The 13871-nt window shown below is 46.1% G+C and overlaps 1 protein-coding gene across 1 annotated transcript in view; it reads left to right on the top strand.

The window, feature by feature from the left end:
* LOC119388104 (long-chain-fatty-acid--CoA ligase 5) overlaps positions 1 to 13090 on the top strand; it is a 45754-nt gene extending 32664 nt beyond the window's left edge. Inside the window, exons 18-21 of the mRNA XM_037655736.2 lie at positions 8917 to 9006; positions 9256 to 9363; positions 9510 to 9581; positions 11163 to 13090. Coding sequence (XP_037511664.1) covers positions 8917 to 9006; positions 9256 to 9363; positions 9510 to 9581; positions 11163 to 11312 — 420 coding nt within the window. The 3' untranslated portion in view covers positions 11313 to 13090. The remainder of the gene's footprint in view (positions 1 to 8916; positions 9007 to 9255; positions 9364 to 9509; positions 9582 to 11162) is intronic.
* Positions 13091 to 13871: the final 781 nt, after the last annotated feature.

Genomic DNA, 13871 nt, shown 5'->3' on the forward strand with positions numbered 1-13871 from the left:
TTTAAAATACAAAATATCTCATGTGCCTCTTGGGGAGCAAGTTTTTTTTAAAACTGAGTTAGTTACAAAGTAAATCAGCATATCACGATAATCTGCAATCGGAACTGTGTGCAGTGCAACAAAAATGGATGTTCTAAACCCATTAGAACAAAAGTTATGGTATGTTGAACGTTTGCAGGTTAGTCGCTTGAAGCTAGAATTTCACTCGTGAATGTTCAACATACCATAACTTTTGTTCTAATAGGTTTAGAACATTCATTTTTGTTGCACTGCACACAGTTCTGATTGCAGATTATTGAGATATGCTGATTTACTTTGTAACTAACTCAGTTTAGAAAAAAACTTGCTCCCCAAGAGGCACATGAAATATTTTGTATTTTAAAAACTACGCATCATACTAGAAAAATATCATATTTGAAATTAGCACACAACTATACATAAACTCTGGAAGTTTCATCAAAATCGATCAAGAAATAAAGAACTTTTTTTCAAGTGCCATGTCCCCCCTTAAAGGTTATTGTATGACACGCAAGCATACTTTGCGAGATTGCTGTCAGTGATTGAAGCACGCTCCTTTTGATTGACGACTCTCAGCTTTGAAAATTACCTTAGCGCTAGAAACAGGAAGTGCCAGAGACAGCGCACAGCGAGAAAGCACTGGCCACTGGACATTGTGAAGTCTCCAAAACTACAGTGGTTCAACGATGTTACATATATCATAGCACTGATAGTTCGCAAAATCAGTCAGGAGCTGGCTCATGTCGTCAGTTTCAAGAAGCTCTAATTGAAAAATAGGTGCATACGTTTCGAACGCCCAGGGCAGCTCATGCTTCACGTTTGTATTCACAATTTGAACACGGTACCAAAACGATTCTTTTGTGTACTGGAGTTGATCGCACAGGTTCCTCTCGGATGTCTGTCTCCACTTTTCGACGACAGCAGCGTAGTATCTGTGAAAGTTTGCAACAGCCGTTAAGCGGTCAGTCTCGTCAAGGAGGTCCAACAGACTTGACATCTGATGCGAAGACCTCGGTTGGATCACACCATTGACTGATGATTGCGTGCAAACGAACCCCCAGTGTGGGATAAACTTGATGTACCAGTTCCTTAATGATTGAGAGCACAGCACACGAATTGGTCTCTCTGCCTCAAGTTCCTCAATGATTGAGAGCACGGCACACGAATTGGTCTTCAGAAACCTCATCTTAACGAGCAAGTCGTATACACCTTCAGGCGATGAGACTCTTGCGCTTCTCACACTTCGTTCCCATGGCTTCGTCGCTTCTCAAGAAAGACAAAATGGCACGCCAATAGTCCCAAAATACCTTCTAGAGCTTCATAAGAAGAGAACCACCTCGATGGACATACGGTTTTTGGCGACTTGATGGACATGCCCATGGCCAAGCACACAAGACCAAACTTACGGCGCAGCTCCCGTGACGACTTCAACAGGGCAGGAAAGTGCACAACGAAATCGTGAACTACGTTAAACGAGCTCGTCCTAATTCTATCCTCTAGAGCGTTGTTGAGTAGGTGGCACGGATCTTTGAAGTGAAGCGCCTTGAATCTGGGGTTGGAGAGTTGCAAGTCCTTGTGAAGCTTCTGCATGTAAGAAGCTGAGTCGGAGCACAATAGCTACTTCACCTAATACAGCAACGCGCGATAAACTTTAAATTCGGTCAAACCAGAAGATGTATCAATGAGCTCTTAGAACTTGCCCTTTCGATAAAGAACGGAACCAGGTCATATTGGCCCTTGAAATTGGAGTTTATCGGATAAATCCGAATTGTCAAAAGTTTTACTGACGAATTTTTTAGGATTTTTTCGGTGGATAAAACCGAAAACACTGAGCCCTAGCGATGCACTATAGACCGGAAGTTGCGCGCGATGTCTCCATCGGTAGGCTTGGCTTAGCTAGTGCACATGCGCAGCTTGGTCAGGCGGTGCGGTATCTGGTCGCTAGACGACGCAATGCTTGCTTCCGCTTTTATTCTATCTTTTTTTCTCTGTCTACTTGTTTCTCTCTCTCGTTGATATTGTTGCGGTGAAAAGAACGAGGAAGCTGGCCCCAGATTAGAGGAAGACGACGTCTCTTACCGCCGCTTGAGCACCAGCTGTATTTATCGTAAAATACCAACTCTGCACTCGTGTGCCTGTTTTCTTCGTGCAACATTTGGTGGAGGTGCGGGGTACCAGTACGGAACTTCGCAGCGGACGTCATCTGCCTGCCGCCTCGATGGCACACCCACCGTCAACTTCGATGCCAGCCGTCTTCCTCACCCATCCGCGGGACCCTGGGCCGTTTTGTGGCACGGATAAGACTGATGTCGAGGAGTGGCTAACACTGTACGAGAGGGTGAGTGACAGCTACAGGTGGGACCCGACCCTCATGCTAGCGAACCTGATATTTTATCTTCAGGGAACTGCGCGGCAATGGTATGACACGCATGAAGCTGACCTAACGAGCTGGGACGTCTGTAAACAGAAAATGCGAGATCTGTTTGGCAGACCGGTCGGTCGTCAGCTGGCAGCAAAGAAAGAACTTGCGGGCCGCGCTCAGACGTCAACAGAATCGTATGTCGTCTACATACAAGATGTGCTGTCTCTCTGCCGCAAAGCTGACGACAGTATGACCGAGGCAGACAAGATCGGGCACATATTAAAAGGTATTGCCGACGATGCCTTTAACCTCCTAATGTGCAAAGATTGCTCCACGGTCGATGAAATCATCAAGGAGTGTCGGCGCTTCGAACAGGCAAAGGGCCGTCGAGTTGCTCAAGCGTACGACAGATTGCCGAATACCGCCGCGACCTCTTCCTGCGAAGACCCACCACGGCTCGTCCAATCGACAGCACCTGAAGACATCACGCGCCTTATTCGCCGTGAGCTCGAGGCCATGTCTCCGGCTCCAGTTCATTCGGACTTTAGGGACAACATGCCCTCCATCTCCCTCATACAAGCTGTTGTTCGGGAAGAAATCGCAAGTTTGGGCATGCCATCACTCTGCTCGGTCCGTCACACGAACACTTATCAGGTTTCCCCGGCCACTCGCAGCCAGCCGCAAAGTTTTGTTCCGCCCCGCCGCAATCCAGCCGAGTGGCGCACCGTGGACGATCGACCCATCTGCTTTAATTGTTCCCGTATTGGACACATTGCCCGTCACTGCCGCAGTCGCTTGTCGTCACCTCCACGGTGGTCGTCTCCTAGTCATTACCACCAGCCGCCGGACAGTCATACTTTCTCGCCCTACACGCCGACTCAGAGCATCAACGTCGACAATGTCCCGCCAAGGTCCAGCCGCTCCCCGTCTCCGCAAGGTCGTCGCTCGCGTTCACCTCTCATTCACCGCTCCTCGTCCCCATCCACAACCGGCCGCTTCACTTCGGGAAACTAGGCGGCGCAGCTCCCGGAGGTGACGCTGCAACTAAGACCCGGCCTTCAAATCCTCTACCGACCCTGCCTACATGCGGAAACTTACTGGACGTGGAAGTTGATGGTGTTCATGTCACATCTCTTGTCGATACAGGGGCGCAGCTTTCAGTTATGAGCGCTGCTCTCCGCCGAAGGCTAAGGAAAGTTCTGACACCCGCCGCTATGAGCACTGTACGAGTCGCCAATGGTGGCACTGCAGCTGTTCTAGGAATGTGTACAGCACGTGTTACCCTTGGTGGCCACTACGCCATTGTTTTATTTACTGTACTCGAACAATGCCCGCACGACCTCATTCTCGGCATAGACTTTCTTTCGAAGCACTCAGCCCTAATTGACTGCTCCGAAGGAGTTGTACAGCTGGATCTGCCTTTCTCTGCCGACGCCGCAACTTGTGCATCACCCCGTTTATGTTCTGCTGAGTTCGCTCGCCTGTCCCCACAAGTTGCTACAGCTGTTCTCCTGACGCCCTGTCCTCCCGTCCCAGATGGCGACTATGTTGTGTCGCCGCTCACCGACGTGGTTCTGGCGCGAAATATTGCCCTGCCAAGCACCATAATCCAAATAATCGAGAATCGGGCGTGCGTCCCAGTCGTCAATTTTGGATTTTCTACTCACGTGCTTCCACATGGCATCGCCATGGCGCATATCACCCCTTTGGGAGAATACGAGATCTCTTCTTTGGCCACTGAATCCCTCTCCACTACCAGCACACCTTTGCCGCCTATTACTTCGTCCTCGTCGACTGCGGACAGCATCTGTAAGATGATTGCCCCTGATCTTCCTGCAGAACAAACAAGAGCTCTTCGTCACATGCTGTCATCTTATCGGGATATATTTGACTTGAACGACCGCCCTCTCGGACAGACATCTATTGTCACCCATCGCATCAACACCGGTGACGCGAGCCCCATTCGTAGGAGACCATATCGCGTCTCCGCTGCGGAAAGGGCCATCATACAAAAAGAGGTCGACAAGATGATGGACAAGCACATCATTGAACCATCGAGTAGCCCGTGGGCATCCCCGGTGGTCTTAGTAAAGAAAAAGGACAACTCGTGGCGCTTCTGCGTCGACTACCGTCACCTCAACCGGATAACAAAAAAAAGATGTGTATCCACTGCCCCGCATAGATGACGCCCTTGACTGCCTTCATGGATCCAACTATTTTTCTTCAATTGATCTCCGTTCCGGCTATTGGCAGATTAGCGTTGATGAGATGGACAGGGAAAAAACCGCCTTCGTAACACCAGATGGTTTATACCAGTTCAAAGTCATGCCTTTTGGTTTATGCAATGCGCCGGCTACATTCGAGCGCATGATGGACTCTCTTTTGCGTGGCTTGAAGTGGTCAACGTGCCTGTGTTACCTCGACGACGTGATTGTCTTTTCGTCGACTTTTGAAAGCCACCTGCAGCGCCTCAGAACTATCCTCTCTGTGTTTCGCGCTGCTCGCCTTCAGCTCAATTCCTCTAAATGTCATTTCGGGCGCCGCGAAATCACCGTGCTCGGACATCTCGTAAACGCAGCAGGAATCCAACCTGATCCCGAGAAAGTTCGCGCTGTGCGAAATTTTCCTATTCCTTCTTCGACGAAAGATGTCCGCAGTTTTATGGGCTTATGCTCTTACTTCCGTCGCTTTGTAAAAAAGTTTGCCGACATCGCTCGTCCTCTGACCGACCTTCTCAAGAAGGATGCCTCTTTCTTCTGGGGACCACACCAAGAGCAAGCATTCTCTACCCTTATTGAGCGACTTACGAGTTCCCCGATTCTCTCGCACTTCGACCCTTCCGCGCCCACTGAAGTGCGCACTGATGCAAGTGGTCATGGCATCGGCGCTGTCCTCGCTCAGCATCAACAGGGCCACGACCGTGTCATCGCCTACGCGAGCCGCCTTCTCTCCACGCCCGAACGCAATTACTCGATAACTGAGCAAGAATGCCTTGCGCTCGTTTGGGCTGTCGCGAAATTTCGACCATACTTGTTTGGTCGTACCTTCCGCGTTGTAACTGATCACCACGCACTCTGTTGGCTCTCCTCTTTGAAGGACCCAACTGGACGACTTGCACGTTGGGCATTGCGTCTTCAAGAGTATGACTTCTCCATAGTGCACAAATCTGGACGCATGCATAACGACGCTGACTGCCTTTCTCGCAATCCCGTGGATCAACCGGACGACACCGATGCTGACGTGGACATCTGTACTCTGTCCCCATCCGACTTTCTCCACATCGGTGACGAGCAACGACAGGACCCTGTTCTTCGGAGCCTTATGGACCGCCTAAGCTACGCGCCTACCGACCCTTCTCTCAGGATGTTCGCCTTGCGTGATGGAATTTTATACCGCCGCAACATTCAGTCCCGTGGCCCTGAGCTGCTACTAGTCGTTCCCAAGCATCTGCGACTGGCCGTGCTCCAGGAACTCCACGACGCTCCTACTGCTGGACATATGGGCTTCACTCGGACTTACGATCGCGTGAGGCGCCGCTTCTTCTGGCCCGGTCTCTATCGCTATGTGCGTCGCTATGTTGCTTCTTGTGACCTGTGCCAGCGCCGGAAGACGCCTGCTTTGCCTCCCGCTGGTTTGCTTCAACCTATTGAAATCCCCACAGAGCCATTCTTCCGAGTGGGCCTCGACCTACTTGGCCCGTTCCCTATTTCTACCAAAGGCAACAAGTGGATTGCCGTCGCCACAGATTATGCAACAAGATATGCCATTGCGCGTGCGATACCGACCAGCTGCGCTACAGATGTTGCCGACTTCTTACTCTACGACGTCATCCTACACCACGGCGCCCCTCGCCAGTTACTCACGGACCGAGGCCGTTACTTTTTGTCGAAGGTCGTCGATGACCTGCTCCGTTCCTGTTCTACTGAACACAAGATCGCTACCGCGTATCATCCTCAAACGAATGGGCTCACCGAACGCCTGAACCGCACTCTAACTGACATGCTTGCCATGTACGTTTCCGATGATCATCGTGACTGGGACGCCGCTTTACCGTACATTACTTTTGCTTATAATTCGTCCCGTCACGACACCGCCGGATTTTCGCCATTCTACCTTTTGTATGGCCGCGACCCTGTCTTGCCCTTCGACACGTTGCTACCCTCTGACATACAATTCTCAGCGACTGATTACGCCCGCGATGCAATAACCTTGGCCGCCCATGCCCGAGAGGTCGCTCGTCATCGCCTCACAGCATCGCAAGTTTCTCAAAAGCGACGCTACGATCATCGGCACCGAGAACCACAATTTTCGCCTGGTTCCCTTGTCCTTCTCCGGACGCCATCTCGTCGTGTCGGCTTAGCGGAAAAACTCCTTTCTCGCTACTCTGGTCCGTACAAGATATTGCGCCAACTGTCTGACGTGACGTACGAGATCGCACCAGCCGACGTGTCTTTGCTACCTCAGGTCACAAGCGATGTTGTTCACGTCGCCAGACTCAAGCCTTATATACCCACATTAAGTGATGTGCCATGATTTGCACCGGGACGGAGCTAAACCCGCCGGGAGGGTGATGTTGCGGTGAAAAGAACGAGGAAGCTGGCCCCAGATTAGAGGAAGACGACGTCTCTTACCGCCGCTTGAGCACCAGCTGTATTTATCGTAAAATACCAACTCTGCACTCGTGTGCCTGTTTTCTTCGTGCAACAATATTCTCTCTCTCTTTTTTGTTCTGCATTTCTTTCGCTCTATTTTTCTCTGTCTCATTCTTTCTGTGCTACGCTTTACTATCTCTTCCCTCCTCCTCACCATCACATCTCTCCTCCTCATACTCACTTCCCTTTCCTCTCCGTCGCACGGAGGGCGCATGCAATAACATCAGCCCACGTACGAGGCCTGCCGTTGGTTGCTTCTCAACCAGAAAGGAAACGCCCCGCACGTCTTTGACTGGGCAAAGGAGCATGAGGGGACGCCGGGGGAGGGTGGGGGGCTGCATGGCTCGTATAGCAAGTGTGAGCATTCACTATTGGGGCACGGTCGGGAGCGCTGGCGCGTGCGGTATCCCGGCAGACATCAGCGAACGGCCCACATACCCTTCTATGCGCTGCGATGTCAGCGCTTCATGTTGTGACCACTGATACAACAAACTGCACGAAAGCAGTTTCTCTCCCGGGAGCGATCGTTTTCCAATACACCAGCGTTTTGTAAGGTTATGCGAGATCGGATAATTAGCTGCTAGCCATAGTTCGTATAACATTACAACATGTTGCTACGCATTCACAGCTTTGCTTTTTCGTTGAAACAGATTTTTTTCGAAATCCGAGGCACAAATTTTTCTCCCGACCAACTCTTAAATATATGCCCCCCCTCCTCCACATGCCACTGCCGATCCGATGAACACTGCACCATCCACGCGCCGCCGCCGGTGATTATGGGACCGGCGCACAGGTCTAGTTCCTCTGTCTGTTCATTTGCACTGTCTACCACATGGCTTTTTTTGCTTTCAGTTCAGCACACACAGATAAGCGTCATGTTACAGTGAAGCCATTCACATCATAGTGGATTATACCAGTTTCTTAAGACCCTGCAGTGTTGCTGCCAAACTGTTGTTCGGAGCAGTGATGTCACATGTTTAAGCCTGCTAAGTTTCATGATTTTCTAGCTAGAGATGTCATTTTTCCAAAAATTTTAATTTTTGGTAATTTTGACCATGCAGTACCATCCTATTTTCCCCTGAATTTTGATATGACTTAAGATTTGCAAATATTATTTTAGATTAAGAGCCGGTATAGTGGCCTAGTGGTTACTGTGCTTGGCTTCCGACCCTAAAGATGCCTGTTCGATCCCGGCCACGGTGTTCGCATTTTGATGGAGGCAAAATTCTAGAGGCCCATGTACTGTCAGACATTAGTGCACGTTAAAGAACCCCAGGTGGTTGAAATTATCCGGAGCCTTCCCCTGGTGACGTGTCTCATAGCCTGAGTCACTTTAGGATGTTAAACCCCATAAACCTATTTTAAGTTAACATTACTATCAAAGACAGAATCTTTATTAACACATGTTGCGCTCTCTAAAGCAAGGCTGCGTCTCACCAAGGGCACTTGTTGCAACAATACCAGCAGAACACTAGATCAATACCAAAAGAATCTGATTTTATGTTTTATTTACTGACAGTCGCCATTAGTGTACTAGTCCCAATGACTGTCACGTCACATTGACTGTCCATGACTGTCACATGCATCTGATGATGGGTTTGTCACACTGGCTACATTTCTGGTGTTACTCCTGTCAAGAATGAGCGCATTTATGATAACAGTGTCGATGAGCTGACCAAGTTCACTTGTTCATAGAGCGCGGTGCAACTTAGCCATTGGCACTTGACAGTAACCTGCTATTGTTTATGAAATTTGTTTTCCCTGCCTATCTTCTATACAAGTCTTAAGTAATCTGTATGAAGATACAAATCTAGTACTGTATTTTTGCTAAAAACAAGAAGTATTACTAAACTACATTTCTTGCTTTCTTCTTTTTTTTGCCAGGGAGAGTTCATTTCACCTGACCGGATTGAAAGTGTCTACAGCATGATGGACTATGTTGCAACAATATTTGTTACAGGATGCCCAACGCAGGTTCTAATACTTTTCTTCTTCCTTATCACATCATGCACCGATGATGTCCAGCACTATATAGTGAAAGGATAACCAGAAGCAAACTATTATTTTCCTAGACTGAGGCAATCTTGAAACACCAGTTTTGCAAGCTGAAAATTTGGTTTCTAGTAGAAGAAATCTAAGTGGTGAACAAAGAAGTGTGAGAGGGAGTTTCATCAGTAGCAGTCTCTTAATATTGTTTTTTGTTTTTCTATTTCGAATTTGCAGTCCTTTTGTGTTGCCATTGTTATTCCTCATGAGGAGCCTTTAAGGGACCTTGCTGCTTCCTGTGGTCTCAGCAAAAAGGCATCTTTGTCTGAAATATGTCAAAATCTGGTAAGTGAGCAGTATCTGCAAGCTTCTTTTGTGTGCTGCATCATAGGAATAAAAGGTTTGTTTCTGATTTATTGTCAAGAGTATTGTTAGAGAGGCTTCAAACTGTTTTTCATGGTTGGAACATATTGTCTGCATCCAAACTACAGACTGTACGCAAGACTTTGCTCAAGGAGATGCAGAAGCACGGCAAAGAAAGCGGCTTGAGCTCTCTTCATCAGGTAAGGATGTTTCATTGGTTAACTAAATTAATGTATGGTACCGGAGTGCTGATGATAACCTTACAATTTTGCATGCGCTCTACTAGCGTATAAATTTAGAATTAAGGAACAGTATCTGTTGCTTCAGCAAAAGTAGTACATTAGAGATAAACAAACCATGGTATGGTGCCTTAGCTGCTACAGCATTGGCTACGGCATTGGCATTAGGGGAATACAATGCTATTCAATTGAGTATTTATATTTTCTAATGTTCGCACACTCCTACTGATTAGCCTGTCATACATATTCGTTTCATACCATAGCAGACAGTGCTGCTCAGGACTTCTATCACTCTTTGCAATAACAAATTTTTTTTTTAAATAGTGCATCATGCATAAAAGAAAAGACATCAATGTAGCATTAAACGGGCCATGACACGGTTGCCCAACAATTTGCAGTTTTCACCGAAAAAATAGTAGAGGGTCCATTGTCCCTATACATATATGAAAAATGCCCTGTACAAGAGTATTTCAGTGCAAAATAAGCCCCAAAAGTAGCCGGCTATAAACTCCGCCCACCACCGGCGACTGCCATTTTGCGATGGCACGTGTGACATCGTGTGGTGCATGCAGCGGAGCCGTCGTCTTCTAACAAAGTTTCTGCCGCTGCAAATTGTTCGCTTTCAATGCCAAGCTGCAAAAAAGCTGAAATAGCTCGATTTCACGTGGAGCTGACCACGGAACAAAATCGTTCGCCAGAATGCAGACGCTCGTACAGCAAACAGCTTGTAACATCACGGCTTGCGAGTGCACCAGTGTTGCCCAACTCTCAGGCCGCTCGCATGTTTATAAAAATATTCAATTATAAATTAAGCGTTCGACCAAATGCGCTAAAACTTTGTCAGCTTGTTTGTGAACGCACAAGGATTAACACACAGAGCAGAGATTATGGCCGAAAATTGGGTGTCATGGCCCCTTTAAGTCTCGTACCTGTATGTCACAAGATACTATGGCATATTTACTGCATGGAATTCACTGCACATCTGAACTTTACCTGTATATTACTCCACCAGATGAATAAGGTTGCACGTTTCTGTGACCATGAGCACAGCGCACCATCCGTGTTTGACTAAAACAGTTTATTGCATATGGAAAAAATGGAAAAGAAATGGTATACGTGGGACTTTTTTTATCACAAATAATGCATTTGGGATTCCTGAAGACGCTCTCGAACTTTGCAAGTCGCATTTCTTGCCTAAAGTCAATATTTAGCTATTTAATTAAATAATCCTAATTAAAAAAATAATTCATTACCAAACAAAAAATTGTCTGTAATGCGCAAGGTGACGTCAGCAATTTGCAACTGATTTCACTCGCATGCCTCTAATATTGTATTTTTTAACCCTTGGCTAAAAATAGGTGGGACACCCAGCATATTCGATCATATTCATACCCAAAACATTCGCGATACTAAATTGGGCTTAATTCTTTCCTTACATTTTGTTCTAAATTGTTCAGTTCCATTGCTGGCTACAGATTTACTTAATTTACAGAAAACGTTTGATATCTCTTATTTTGACCGTGTATTCTGCAACTTTTCTAGGTTCACAATGTGCACCTGCATATAGAGAGTGACTTGCTGGCCTCTGGACTTGTGACAAACACACTCAAGCTCAAGCGGAATGTCGCACGACAGCAGTTTGCCAATGTCATCCAAGACCTGTACAGTGAAGGCCAGCTTCTTAGCACGTGACACCACACTGGCGTCAACCCCGCAAAATGTTCGGCGCATCAAAGATCATCAAACCATTCACTTTTCACTATGCTAGAACAGCATATTGGTAGACTGTCACTATGTACCACTGCTGTCATTGCTTTTGCTTTAAATTACACCAGACTGGCACCCAAACTGACACTATGACCAAATGTTAAAGCCAGTTTCAACGAGAGATTAGTGTTTCGAATGTAAAAGTTTGCTTTCATGTTTCAAACTCGGTGAATTACATGCACACGCAAAGATCTTTACATCTTGCTGTCCTTGAGGCTGTAAAGAGAAACACTTTGCCATTAACAAGGAACAAAGATCTCTGCATTTCACTGTGTAGACTGCTGACCCGGTGATGATTACATCATGTTGATAGGTATTACAGTCGTATTATTTGAAATGCTTCAGTGGCAGCTATTATCGCCGCTCTGTTTTAGCACGTACGAGCACTTATTCTTCCACCTGGTCATCTGTTGCGCTTGCAACGATGTTTTGTATCGGGATCATAGAAATCAAACACCTGTTCTATGTACGTGGGTTGCAGTTTTTTGGAAGGTCTTGTGGAGCATATATATAAATATATATTTTTCGAGTGGCTATGTACAACTTATATTTACTCAATTGTCTGTTACTTTACAAACAGACAAGACGCACTCCATTTGTTAGTTCGCATTATATATACACATTCTTTGCAATGTGAATACGGCGACACTAACTTCCTGACAGCTTTTTTTTTTTATGATCACACTGTATGCTTGTTGTATATTACTGTTGCGCATGTGTGCCTATAAGCTGAACCGTGATGTATTTTTTTAACAATTTTGTGCTGGTGCATAAAGAACAAACTCTCAACGTATTTTGTACTTCTACAAAATGGAGCTGTCTGACGCATTGTTTGCTCAATTGAGATTATAGTTATGAGGCATCGAGACATTGTTGAGAACCGCTGCTCTTATACAAATATTACATTGAAATGGGATTGCCAATAAAAATTCCACAGTATTGTCTAAGCCAAAATAGAGAGCCAGAACCCGAGGAATGCTCCATGCTTCAAAAGACAATCTTCATAGCATGCCTTCAATTTCCAAGTTCCACACCTAATTAGAAAAATTCAATTCTTTTGGCTCCCTTGTTTTCTGAGCTTTTATGGACACTTATATATAATGCATGCATATGTGCATTCTTTTCATGCATGGCACTTATTAACATGTAGTGCAATGTTTTTTCCGGGTCAGTGCATTGAATATCTTTTTTTCTTTCTTGCCAGTTTCAAAATTTAAAAGAAGAGACTGTGTGAAGAAACTGTCTGCCTGAATGTGATCATTGCATCTTAATTGAGCTCTACAATGGAGGATCCAATAGTAGACTATGTTCTCTGTCATGCCGAACTCTGCTCAAGAGGTGGAGCAGTTCAGTGACACAGTGATGTTATGCAGTGTAAATGACACGAGTGTTTCTTTCACCTCTTACACTGTAGGTGGTTAGCCACTGAACGGCAAGTCCGTACATTTTAGAAGTGGCATTGTTCAACGTTCACATGTTTGGGGTCTTTTAGAGCTTCTTATGTTTCCCGTTTATACATCAGGCGTATGCCATCTGCTTGGGTGGGCTAGTAATTCAATGTGATGAAACGGTGCAAGTCTTTCCCGGTGATAGACATACAGCTGCATGTTGCTTCGTTGTGCACCTCTAGCTGTTTTTACTGATGTCCTGTGATCTGTACATAACTCTTTTAACGCTGTTTGCAATAAAAAGTATTTCTCGAACAGACTGCACTCTATTTTGTATTAGGGAGTATTGTACTAATCATTGGCGATGTTTTTTTCATACCAACTTGAATCGCTGGGTATGTGCTGCTCTTCAATATAAAAAACTCCCTTTATAAATTCTCCAGAATAATATGCCTAGATAAGCACGAATTTTTGCGACAGTGCCACTACATGGTGAAAATTAAAATAATGATCAATCGAGGAGAGCAAGAGTATTTCTCGAACCGACTGCACTCTATTTTGTATTAGTATTGTATTACTGCTGGTACACATGCCTCATTCATGATGCATTCTTGGTGGTGGCTATAGACCAGAGTTATCATTTCAAGGGAGCAGCCATTTTTGGCCAAGGGCTGCTGGTCAGGTGGAATGAATGACCACAATAGTCTCCCTCCTGTACTTATTGCATGCTAGCCACCAGTCATCAGCTCCCCCGTCAGCTGCGGCACGACCAAGCCTACAGTCTCTGATTGTGCCAGCACGTGATAACTATGGTCAAGATTATGTATGTTTGCTCTAAACGTAAGTGGGAGTAAAAGAATCTTGTCTATATGATGCACTACTAGTAGTATATTGTTGAAATGCCAATCGCATTAAACAGTCATTAATTTTTATTTACTTGAATGCACTGTTAGCCTCACATTTGAGGCTGCTGCAGGAAAGGGGCAGCTTATATGTGAAAAGAAACACAGTTCAAGTAGGTGCAAATATAAATGAGTTGAACAAGGCAGTACATATTCACTCTACATGCATTATAGAAGTCCTAAAACAGCAGGAC

Source organism: Rhipicephalus sanguineus, chromosome 3 (genome assembly GCF_013339695.2).
Source record: "Rhipicephalus sanguineus isolate Rsan-2018 chromosome 3, BIME_Rsan_1.4, whole genome shotgun sequence".
Taxonomy (NCBI): domain Eukaryota; kingdom Metazoa; phylum Arthropoda; class Arachnida; order Ixodida; family Ixodidae; genus Rhipicephalus; species Rhipicephalus sanguineus.